Genomic DNA, 13,352 nt, shown 5'->3' with positions numbered 1-13,352 from the left:
TAATTTTAAATTTCTCTGGAGCTCACCTACCATCCTCTACTTCTCTAAAATTCATGTTTTTCAGAAATCATACATCCTGCTTATTACAAAATCAAAAACTTTTTGGAGAAGGGAGAAGATGGGATAATGGAAAGAGATTTGGCTCTGATTAGGCAGAAATGCCATTTCACCATTTCTTTTGGTTCTGCATTAAACCCTCGCAAATTTGGTGTGCACTGAGGAAATCTATAAATTCCAGTATTGCATTTTGTGCGGAGCAACCAGGAGTTGATCAAATTCTTCCAGTGTTTTTTATTCCTTAGGTTTAACTGGAGACTTTGTTATTCACTAGTAAGTGAATAACAAACTTTATACTCCCCAGGACTCTATTTGATCCCCTTCCTAAGTAGTGTATAAATGACATGCTTTGTAGATGACTAATCATCTACCTGGAAAGTGCCAATAATGGCTTAAATCATAAGCTTCCTCGCTTTTCCTAAAAAGTAAAGACATCGTTTTAAAAAAGCAAAAAGCATTTCAATTCTTCTTCTTTTTTAAAAGAATGAATCATTAAATGACTGTCAATAACATTCTCTTCATGTTCCATCCCCACATGAGTAAGTGTCATCACAGTTTACAACTGTTGGGTGACTTGACAGTTTGAGCAACTGCTGGTTTCAGCTAAAAAACAAACATGCCATGCTGTGCTCATCAATTCTGTATCATAAGGAAATTAATCTACTTCTGAGATACCATAAGCCATTTTATGTTGCTTTTTCTCACAAAAATCTACAGATGAATTCTCGCCTTTGTGAATTAATGTCAAGGATACAACCTAAGGCTTGAATTTCAACTATGAGCGTTGAGAGTTTTCAAGCAGAGGAAAATGAAGGTGATGGGAAAACTCCCTTGATGTTTATAATAAAAAAAGCCATCAGTCTAGGCCTTGAAAGTTGAGGCTGTGTGGGAGTATTATTGTAGGTCAGTCACCATACATGTCCCCAGGAACTCTAGCGCTGTCTCACGTTTCCAGAGGGGAAAGTTGCTGTGGTCAGCAGTGTTTATTCTTAATATTATCATGTCATTATAATTACAGTAGCTACTCATTAAAGAAATACAACTGATTTATATGAAAGGGAGACTGAGAACACGTGAGTGGGGGTTCAGTATAATTCCTGAATCAGTGTATGACTTAAATAGCTCAGCAGCAATATGAAACCCTGAACTTGGGATTCCTCCTCCCCTCTTCCTTCAGAGAGCTCTGTCATTGATAGCTTGGTTACAAGAGGTGCAGGCAATGCAGAAGAGGGTAGGTGGTGTGAATCAGTAATCATCGGAAATCAGGGTGATGTTAACAGTGTCCAACTGCTGCAGCAGCTGAGAGACCCTCGGCACTTGATCCGTTATTGTTTGAATGAACACTAGGTACCAAAGTCAGCACAGTCACACCTAGAAGTTTCTAAAAAAAAAAAAAAAAAGGCAGAATTTCATTTTAAAACTTAAAGCCAAATGTATCCTATTTAGAGGGACATTTATTACCCTTCCACTCCAAGGGCAGTACCTCAGTTGAGCCTTCTGAAGTACAAACTCCAAAAGTCCTGATCAGAACCCAAGTTCAGGGTTTAGCACAAATCCAGAAAACACTAGGCAGGTACATATAGGAACCACATGCTCGATACACTTAGTATCTGATATCATAGCATCATTAAGGCCATTTCCATAAAGCTTCTCTGAAATATTTTTTCCTCATCTTGGTCATTTTCTTGTCATTGGAAAAGCTGAGCACAACAGCTATTAGAAGCTCACCTCCAACCTATTTATGCTCCAGGTGGTTTAGAATCCAGCTGATTACCTTTATGTGGGAATTCCTTTATAATCTCATATATGGGGAATAAATAGTGCAGCCTTCACTGTGAAGCCTTACATTGTACTTCATTTTGGAAGGGGATCAAAGTATACTACAATACAAAGTGCTTTCTTTGCATTGCAGACTTAATGTAGTAGCCTATTTGAAGAGTTTTTTACATGTACGATAAAAAGAGGTAAATGATCTCAACTTTATTTCAATGAGTTGCATGGATTTGCATCATGAACTGGTTTTTACTTTATTTGTATTTTTTATCCACTGGACAGATTCAATGGTTGACACTTTTTATGCTATTGGACTTGTCATGCGACTTTGCCAATCCATTTCTCTCCTGGAGTTGCTGCACATATATGTTGGCATTGAATCAAACCATCTTTTTCCAAGGTTTTTGCAGGTAGGTTTCAGTCACATTATTATAGAATCTTTCATTTTTAACTTTGTTCTATTTACAGTCTTTTCATTTTATGGCACTCAAAAAAAGCCAACCCTGAAGTCACTGATAAGGAGAATCTATTACACAGAAGGATTGTCTTATTCTAAAACTGCAGTTAGGTCAGCTGATATGAAACATTCAAGGCAGTGGTGCACGTTGATCTGTGTACTTCCTTGATCCTATCCTGGGAGATTTCAGGGCCACTTCCCACCCTCAGCATGTCATAGCTTGGGATAGTATGAGACAGCAGAAAGTCCGAGGATTGAAGCCATTCACACCTGAGTACAATGCCCTGCTCTTCTACTGATTACTGTGGGATTATTCTACCCACAGTCATTGGGGTGTTGCTGGGAGAGGACACCATACAAATAACTGGAAAAGAGCAGATGATTAACAAATAAATTCCCAGATTTCCTTTCATCCCTGTTTGGAGAACACTCCCAGCCATTTCTTGTTCATTCTACCACGTTTACTGAATTCAAATGGAAAAGGAAAATGATTCATGTTTACCAAGTATAGAATCTAAGCGTAGACTTGGGGTCACACTGACTTAAATTCAAATCCCAGTTTTGCCTCTTTCTTGTTGCATGAATTTACACAAGTTGTTTAATCATTCTGACCCTGACTTTCTCATGATGTGAGAATAACATGGACTTAAGAGAATAACTGAGAACATGGGTGGGGAAAGTTCCTGGTACTTAGTTAAAATAAAATACTTGTTAGTCATTGCTATTATTTTAGCTATTATTTGTTTCCTCTACCAGGCCTTTAGCCCTAGATGACCATGTTCTTTTTAAAGGCAGGTGGAAAGTAGATTGGAAATTTACTGATACTCAATAGAAAATCTGGATTAAGGCAAGAAAAACCATGAAGTAGCATTTTTCTTAGAGTGGAAATAAGGGTTAGGTGACTATGTAAACATGTGTTCATAATCTCCAGGATTGGGAATAGGTATCTATGAGTATAATTTTAGGTATCCCCAAAACAAATTTAAAAAGTGTATAACTATGCCAAACTTGCATTGTAAAAATCATTAAAATGTCAGTCTTATATTGTCTAGCAAAGTGCTTAATTTTTTGTTGAAGGAATAAGATATAGTCCCTGTCCTAAAATTTGCTTTAAATACCATGAAAGTTTAAAAGGTGAAACTGGGAATATAATCCTAAGGAATCAAGTAACAACTCAGTATTACAAGTTTATGGGATATTTTTCATTTTACTTATTAAATAGAAGTTGTATTCATTAGAATGAATGGAAAAGAGCAGATGATTAACAAATAAATTCCCAGATTTCCTTTCATCACTATTTGGAGAATATAATGAAGACATTTTAAAATGTTCAAATGTAAAATAAAATCATGGCCATCCTATATAATAGATTAATATTATAATAGTTAACTAGCTAAGACCTAAATGGAATTTCCTTCAGTATATTTCCTCACAAAATAAAAAGCTACAGATCTGTCATAGATGCAACATGTAATTTCGTAAGACAACTTATTTGTATTTATGAATTATTTAACATTGCATGCTGTACTTTGAAACAACTGAAATTAGCAATACTATCTCATAATGTTGGTCTTGGAGGACAGAATTAACAGGCCACGTTAAATTAAAGTTCTAAAGTTCTATTCTATCATATGGAATTATTTTGCTTGTAATATCAAATTCATAAAAAATCTTAAATCATGTTTTCTTTATTTTTATTTAATTTTAAAATTTATATGACAGCAGAATGCATTACAATTCTTATTGTATATATAGAGCACAATTTTTCATATCTCTGGTTGTATACATAGTATATTCACACCAATTTGTGTCTTCATACATGTACTTTGGATAGTAATGATCATCACATTCCACCATCATTAATTACCCCATTCCCTCTCCCTTCTCCTCCAACCCCTCTGCCCTATCTAGAGTTTGTCTATTCCTCCCATGCTCCTGCTCCCTATCCCACTATGAATCAACCTCCTTATATCAGAGAAAACATTCGGCATTTGGTTTTTTGGGATTGGTTAACTTTACTTAGCATTATCTTCTCTAACTCTATCCATTTACCTGCAAATGCCATGATTTTATTCTTTTTTATTGCTGAGTAATATTCCATTGTGTATATATGCGACATTTTTTTATCCATTTATCCAGTGAAGGGCATCTAGGTTGGCTCTATAGTTTAGCTATTGTGAATTGTGCTGCTATAAACATTGATGTGGCTGTATCCCTGTAGTATGCTATTTTTAAGTCCTTTGGGTATAGTCCAAGGAGAGGGATAGCTGGGTCAAATGGTAGTTCCATTCCCAATTTTCTAAGAAATCTCCATACTGCTTTCCATATTGGCTGCACCAATTTGCAGTCCCACCAGCAGTGTATGAATGTACCTTTTCCCCCACATCCTTGCCAACACTTATTGTTGTCTTTCTTCATAATGGTTGCCATTCTGACTGGAGTGAGATGAAATCTTAAAGTGGTTTTGATTTGCATTGCTAGTGATGATGAACATTTTTTCATGTATTTGTTGATTGATTGTACATCATCTTCTGAGAAGTGTCTGTTCATGTTCGTGTTTTCTTTTGGTATACTTTTAGGGACTTTTTATTTTTTTATGCTATATTTGTTAATACTGACTTCATGCTAAAACAGCATTTTCAAAATTAAGTAGTATTAGTTCAGTTAGTACACCTGGTGAGAATGCGTAACCATAAGAAGAACTGAATGAGTACTTAGAATATGCCTGGAAAATATGCACATATTTTATGCTGCGCAAAATTTTGTAGGTCTGCTTAACAGAAATCATAAAACTTAGAAATCTGATTTCTTGGAGTTCCAGAAAATTTAAATGTGATTTTAATCACCACTAATTAAAACTAATGGCTTATAGAACCATCACTGAAATCCAAGAGGTTAGTCCTAATTGTAATTTTGAAATAACGATAAACAAACATTAACACTTTAGACTTAAAAGTGTATTTGCAAAGTCTACTGTTAATAAAACAAAGGATTCTTAAGTCTTTGGTCCTTAGGAGGGATGACAAGTCAGTAATCACCACATTAGGGAGAACAACTAACTGCCATTCTTCTCCTGGACTGATTATTAGTTTTTTTTGTGTTGTTGTTTTGCTTACTTTTAAAATTTCTTTTAAGATATTGTCACATGCTCTCTATTTTTTTTTTTTTTTTTTTTGGATACTGGGGATTGAACTCAGGGGCACTTGACCACTGAGCCACATCCCCAACTCTATTTTGTATTTTATTTAGAGACAGGGTCTCACTAAGTTGCTTAGCACCTCAATTTTGCTGAGGTTGGCTTTGAACTCACAATCCTCCTGTCTCAGCCTCCGAGCTGCTGGGATTATGGGAGTGCACCACTACCCTCTATTTCTTTTATTCACTGGTTCTCAGAATGAAAATGGTGTTAACAGAGCTTCAAAACACATCATCTTGTGCAAAGTTTCATTTTCTGCCCCATTCCTTTATGAGAGTTCTGCAGACAAATAGAATTCTCTCATTATGAGATGACTGAGACCTCTGCTATAAAGTAATGAAACAAAACTCTTAGGTTGTGTAATCATTGTTGGTTTTCCTGTTTTTCCATTTTAAATGGAGAAGCTGAAGGCAGGAGAGCAACTAAGTGACTTGCACGATCATCATAGCTGACTGCATGCAGATCTTAAAAATGCAGGGTTCCCAGATGTTTTCAAGGAGGCCCTAAATCACGTTCACACAGTTGTGATGTTATTTTGATATTACCTTTAAGAGATTGCTAAGCCACAACTGAATTCTTTTGGGGGACTGGTCTTGCAAAATGTCAAGATAAATAATTCCAACTAGCAGTAGGGATGGATAAGCTTTTTGAATAGTTAGAATCCCTTAGCAAGTACTAGTGGTGTACAAATAGGAGTAAGTTTGTGTTCTGTGCATTTTACACTAACATCTTTATTTTGGCACTGTGGGAAGAGACATGATTTTAAAAATCACATAATTGCTAAAGCAAAATGTGGGGGAAAACACCATTGATTTATAAGACAAGCATTTAACAGATATATATTTTATTTTTAATATACTTTAGGAGGAAAGGGAAAAAACATAACATGAATAGCTATTTAGAACTTCTATTTCTGGAAATAGGCACATGCCAATTAAAACTATATAAAAATGTTTTAAAATACAAAAGAAAATTTAATTAAAAGGAAAATAAACTTAGAGAGAATTTGAATATTACCAATTCTGAAATATTTTAAGGGCTGTGTTCATACTCCATTTGTGCAGAAGCCTGAGAAAGCTTATTGATACGACTTTAGGACGTTTGAACTCAAGAAGAGAGGAAATAGCCAAAAAATAACTTTTGTATGATAATGTTAGACTGATACACTTTGTATCATAGTGAGATATAAGTAATGTAAGAGTAATATTTTATTTTTTGAGAAATGCTTTAAATGTAAATACTTCCTTTATAACTGAATCAAAATGAATCAATTCCATATCCTTTCTTCCTAAACACTGTTGCATATGTATTCATTTTACATTTTTATACAATTCCTTTAATCTGTAAATCAAAACACTAGCAATTATTACCCTTAAATTATTATGCTTACAAAAATTTCATTTGAAACCAAACTGTATGAACCATTTCTATATTTGCCCATATCCACTCCTATTTGTCAAGGACAAGCTTGCTGTCTAAAACTCACTCCAAAGATGTCACAGTCACAGACCCTCCTCCTGTCTCTGTTCTGTGATTAAAACCAAGGGTACTTTACCACTGAGGTACATCACCAGCCCTTTTCACTCTATTTTGAGACAGGGTCTCACTAAGTTGCCAAAGCTGGTCTTCAACTTGAGATTCTCCTGCAGCAGCTTTCCAAGTTAACAGAACAGATATGCAGGCATTCCCAAGGAGAGTGTCTTACTCTCTTTTAAGAAAACAACTAGGTAGGTTTCACTCTTAATTTCTTTTTAGTTGTGAAGCAGGTGCTTATATGCATTGCTAGGCTAATCTTTTGAATTCTCATAAAATCACATAGATTTCTCTCAAGTTTTGAGAATAAGCTTATAATCATTAGAGATAAAACTGTTGAAGACAGTGTTGAACAGTAAGATTCCCCCAAATTTGAAGCCTCCTGGAAATTAATTATACATATAATTCACTCTGTAAGTAAGGTTTTAGATTTTTCCTGTTTTGTACTTTAGATCTAAGGAGTTACTTAGTGTGATAAGTACAAACCTATATTTATAGTGTAATTTAATAAATGCTGAAATTGACTTTTTAAATTCATGGATTGGATTATCTATATAGAAAATGTTTTCCTCTAAATACACTAATCACTACATTAAATTATATGTAATCATAACTGATATTTAGGTCTATGCACCAAACACTTTTCTAAGTTCTTTATATGCATTAACACTCTTTAGAACAACTTTTTCCTATTTTTAATTCCTATGTGATAGACACTAAGCATTATCTCTAAAATTACTTAACACAAAAGTCAATTACTGAAGAACACAAAGGTTATGTAACTTATAGTAAAAATTTGTTTAAGCTACATTTGTTTACATTTTACCAAGTAGAATGCAAATACTGTAAGAGCAGGGATTTGGTCTTATTTACAGCTATATCCTCTGGTACCCAGAACAGTACCAGTACTCTCCATAATTATCTATTAGAGGAAGAATGAATAAACAAATATATAGAGAATTATTTAAATGCTTTGATCTTGCAGGGAAAGTAGTTGGTGATTTTTTTAATATATAAAGATATTTCTGAAGTTTCCCAAAAGTTCACAGAATAGAAAGCTTGGGTTATCATTTTAGTAAAAGTCAGAGACTAAAACTAATTTATAAGATTCCAGAAAATCTCCTTACATTTGAAGTATTTTGCCTCTTTAGCACTTCAGCTTATAAAGTGCTACCTGCCACTTATAACCTAGCTTCATTTATTGTTTTAATCTGGAGTTTAGGATTCCAAAACAGAACATAAAAATGCAAAGTATTCTTATTTTGTGGCTACCATACATTTGAATAAATATTAACAGGTTTAATGTGGCATAAATGATAGGATTTCTACTATGATTACTACTATTGCACCTTTTATTCTCCGTTTGAATTATACTCAACATTACAAGACCATTCATTAGTAATAATCAGATAGCCCTAGGATTCATTAAAAATAAAATAGTGCTTAGTTCTCCAAATTGTAAATCTCAAAGAAAATAAGTTTAAAAAATCTTTTCCTCAAAATTGATTTGGTGTTGATTTAAGAAATCAAGGAGTCTATTGTCTTAAGGTATAATTTCAAAGGAAACTTTCTTTTAGAGAGTAGATTGTCTGCTGGATGTGAGGTTCTGGAGTAGTTCACCAAGTAACAAAGGTGAGAGTCAATGTTTCACAACCGGGGATTTAGAATTGCATTGTCCAGATCTTGATGCTAGACCTGTAAGCAAGTCACTTTAACTTAGTAAAGTGACTTTTGTAAAACAGTAATAGTAGCCACCTCTTACGGTCAGTATGGAGATTGAGATGCTGTTTGTTTGGAACCTGGCAAAAAGTAACCCATAAATGTTGACTTTTATCAACTTAAGAACATCTCTGCCTATTATATTATATTGTCATTGAGTGGCCAATTAGGATCACAAGTTTAAGGCCAGCCTAAGCAACTTAATGAGACCCTGTCTCAAAATAAAATTTTCTTTTTAGCTATGAAACAGGTGCTTATTTCCATTCACATTGCTAAAATATGTGATTCCGTGGTTAAACACCCCTGAGTTCAATACCCAGCACACACACACACATACACACACAAAAATTGATATTGTATATGCAGGAAGTATTTTGATTACATACCCACACATATGTGTATGTGTTGTGGATTGTATTTGGGGGCATGTCAATTGCTGATTTCTATGCAACTGGGATTCCATCACTAATATGCCACAGAACTTCACTTGACAATTTTCAATGGAGTGAGTCTCATCCTGTAGCTCCAGTCTCTCTCAGGAGATTTTCCCATCTGTCCTCATCACCTAAAGGTCAGCTTGACATCACGGACAGCTTACAACTCTGGAGATTTAAGATACATGTTTCCTGACCTGGGTATGTCAGTTAAATTCTTTGTTTCCCAAATTCCTTATTTGTAAAAAGGCGGGGCTGGGCTAGTGTCAGAATATTTTATCTGAAGGGGACTCTAGAGATCACCTAATTAAGAGGTATCTACATTTTTTCAGTAGTTGGCCATGTAATTAGAAATCTGTGTTGTATGCATGTGTTCATGTGTGTCTCCCCTGAGATTTTTAGCAAAAAGCAAGGTTTCCTAATTACCAGGCATTGATAAAATGTAAGATTGTGCCTCAGTACTTACAGCTTGTACTCAAATGACAGCAAGGTTGGATCATAATTATACTTGCAGCTCAGTAGAATTCATTATATAATTAAGAAAAAAGGGTACTATATTATAAACACTGACCAAAGAAAAACTGCTATGTAGATAGTATCCACAGATTGACTCAGGTTTGAATCATGTCTTAATTCCCCTTAGCTAAGCTAGGGCCCTTTTGACTCACCTCTGTGGTCACACACATGCTGAGATAGCTTATACATGTGGACTTCTAATCACGTGACCCACTGTTGGCAAATCTTGGATTTTTCTACACTAGATTGTTTTCCTGGACAAATGGCCAGATTGTTCCAGTATTTTCTCCTTAATCAGCTTTTAAAATAAAGGCAGCTATTGAAAAACGTAAAGCGAACCTTTTATGTTTTCTTTTCCTATGAGTATGTTCCTTCAGTCTCAAATCTACTTTCTTTTGACCATCAAGAGCAAAGTAAAATGTCCTATGAAGTGCCAAAAAATGTAGACTATACAGGATATGTTAATGAAACATAAGAAAGCACTTAATATTTAGGTGGAGAAAGAGTTGTTTTTTTTTTTTTTTTTTTTTTGAGGCTGGTAACTGGAGGTGAGCCAAAAATGTGTGAATTCTCAATGATTTGGAAATGCTTACTGAATATATGTATGTATTCCAAGAATGTGTTAAATTTTCTTCATTTTCCACTAGCTTTTGAAGGTTAGGATTATATTACTCCCCTTCTCCCTCCCTCCCCCAAAACTACAATAGCTTCTCTATTGGATGAAATTAAAATTTCTCGGCCTATCATTCAGAACCCTTCACAACTCAGCCCTAAACACATTTTCAATTTATTCTTCCCTATTTTTCCCTTCTCTGCACCCTCCACTCCAGTTTCTCAGTGGTTCTTACTCCTCCCCAAACACCCTGCATTTCTACACCTCTGCTCAGACTGTTCCCTTTGCCCAAGATGCCCTTTCTCAAATCCAGTCTACTTGATATACTCATTCATTTTTTAAAATCCAGTTGAATAGTTGCCTGTCTTCATAAGTCTGTGTTCTTTCTCCAGGCAGCAAGCATCTCCCTCACCTGTGCCACCCCACCTCCACCCATAGCACATACATTTCCACATCAGTTATTGCTCCACATTCTCCCTCCACTACTACCCTCTCTGGAGCAAGGACCATGTTTTCATTACAGCATTTAATACATAGTGAACACTCAATAAAGATTGCCAAAGTGAATAGAAACATGTGTGCCTATGGAAAGAAAAAGAAATATCCTGATAAAATGTTATCTTTTCATTCATTATATATAATTTGGAAAGTACAGAAAAACAAACAGGAGGAAATGAAATTTACCCATGACACAACTCCCTAAGGAATAGTCATTATTAACATTTTGGTATACATAGTTCCAGTTAAAGCATACTTTAAAAAAAAAAAAAACCCTCTGGATTTTAAAAGTAGAAAATTACTTATATGGCCTAACAAATGATCCTAATTCTTGACTTTGCCATTTCTTTGTTAGCTCACAGAGAGAATAGTCATTCTTTTTGTGGTGATCACCAGTCAAGAGGAAATCCAGGAGAAATATGTGGTGTGTGTTTTATTCATCTTTTGGAATCTGTTGGATATGGCTAGGTAAGAAAGCAAAATAATCTCTTAAAACAAGTCCAGATTGCTTTCAATACTAGTAATAGCTGCTTACATTTGGTTACTCTGAATGAGACAGAAAAGCATAACCTCTTTTCAAATTATTTTATCTTGATATGGAAATGTATTTTTAGTGCTTTCCATAATGGGCATATCAAAGATAATGGAAACCTACCGTGGTATTACAAGAGCAAATCAGTGCATTCAGGATTCCAGCACAAGGCTTGGCATAACACCAACTTGAAATAAATCTCACAGCTGTTTGCTAATGAAAGGCGTTCCTTACATGTTACTTTAACAAGCAAAGCAGAACTTTTATATCATTGTCAGAATTTAAAAAGTTGGTTTCTGCAGACTTAGATATTTTAAACTTAGGACCTCACCTTTCAGGGGAAAAAAATGCACCTCCACATCAGGTTTTGTATGCAATTCCAGTGGGTTCAAATGACTAACTGAAGTCCTTTCATGGAACCCCTGGGAATTCTTGGTCTAGTCTTCAGTTTCCTTATAATTCTAAAACTGTAATGAGATGTGCCCAGACTTTTCTTTGGTGTAAGACTCTCACCTTTATCAGTGAGCCCTCATATCTCTCTTTGGGGAGGTGTTCTAACTGCCACTTCAGCTTTCAAATGAATAGTTTCTCCCCTACTTGAAAGAATTAGATGTGAATTGGTCACAGAATAGCCTGAGATTTTTAGCTGAGGTTATACAAATTCTGCTTTTATTATATTGCCAGTAACTTGGGTAGATTCAAATATATCTAAATAATGGGTTGAGTCCTAGAGAGAAGAATGAAATATTTTGAATTAAACTAATTCTTTGTACATAGTAATTTATTAAACATTTTAAAAATAGTTTTGCAGACTACGAGCAAACTTCAGTGTTGGTTCAGTCTCAGTGAGCTTAATAGACCCAACAGAGACCAACTTTGTATTGATGGTGATAACAAACTATCATGGAAATTTTGGATATAGAGGTCAGCAATATCTGGATGATACCTACTACTTACTTGTTAAATGGTCTTAAGAATATCACATTTTTTAAAATTTAAAATTTGTGTAGTTTAGTATAATCAAAGAGATGTGCAACCATTACCACTGTTTAATCTAAGAACATTCTCCCATATCCATTAGCAGTCACTCCTCAGAAACAAGAGAAGAATGTCCACTTTTGCCACTACTACTCATCACTGTACTGGAAATTCCAGAAATGGCAATTAAGAAAATCAAATAAAAAGTCATCAGATTGGGAAGAAAGAAGTAAAACCATCTCTATTGGCAGATGATGTGATCTTATATACATAAATCATAAGGGATCCACTAATTTAGTAAGATAGCATAAGATTAATTAAAAAAGCAATTGCATTTCTATACATTTGCAATGAACTATTTTCATTTCTTAAAATGAAATCTAGAAAACTATAACAACTTCAAAAAGAGTAGTACTTAGGAATCAAAATCTTAAAAGATATTAGGAACTTATACAATAAAAATTATAGAACTTTTTTTTAAAAAAATGAAAGATCTTATTAAATAGAAAGACATCCCACGTTGAAGGTATAATTTCACTGAGATGGAAATACTCTCAAATTGATCTGTAGATTCAATGCAATCCATGAGAAGCCAAGATAGCTTCTTTTTTTTTTTCATCATTTAAATCTTTTAAAATTTATTCTTTTAAAATATACATGATAGTAAAGTGTATTTTGACATATTATACATATCAGTATGTGTATAACTTATTCTAATTAGGATCACATTCTTGTGGTTGTACATGATGTGGAATTACACTGGTTGTATATTCATATAGGAGTATAGAAAAGTTAAGTTCGATTCATTCTGTCTTTCCTATTCCCATCCTCCCTCCCTTTCCTTTATTCCCCTTTGTCTAATCCAATGAATTTCTATTCTTCCCCTTCCCATCTACTTTTATTAGTACCACATATCAGAGAACATTCAGCCTTTGGTTTTCTTGGGATTGGCTTATTTCACTTAGCATGATAGTCTCCAGTTTCATCCATTTACCAGCAATGCCATAATTTCATTTTTCTTTGTGGCTGAGTAATATTCCCTTGTG

At 34.5% G+C, this 13,352-nt stretch overlaps 1 protein-coding gene across 3 annotated transcripts in view; it reads left to right on the top strand.

Moving 5' to 3' along the window:
• Positions 1-13,352, top strand: part of Hacd4 (3-hydroxyacyl-CoA dehydratase 4) — a 29,578-nt gene that overhangs the window by 1,634 nt on the left and 14,592 nt on the right. For all 3 annotated transcript variants that reach the window (XM_027950625.2, XM_027950624.2, XM_027950626.2), the window contains exons 3-4: positions 2,113-2,240; positions 11,152-11,264. In XM_027950625.2, coding sequence (XP_027806426.1) covers positions 2,113-2,240; positions 11,152-11,264 — 241 coding nt within the window. The remainder of the gene's footprint in view (positions 1-2,112; positions 2,241-11,151; positions 11,265-13,352) is intronic.

This window comes from Marmota flaviventris, chromosome 13 (assembly GCF_047511675.1).
Source record: "Marmota flaviventris isolate mMarFla1 chromosome 13, mMarFla1.hap1, whole genome shotgun sequence".
Classification (NCBI taxonomy): Eukaryota; Metazoa; Chordata; class Mammalia; order Rodentia; family Sciuridae; genus Marmota; species Marmota flaviventris.
Note: the sequence above shows the minus strand (reverse complement) of the source record. Positions and strands in the feature narration are given on the sequence as shown.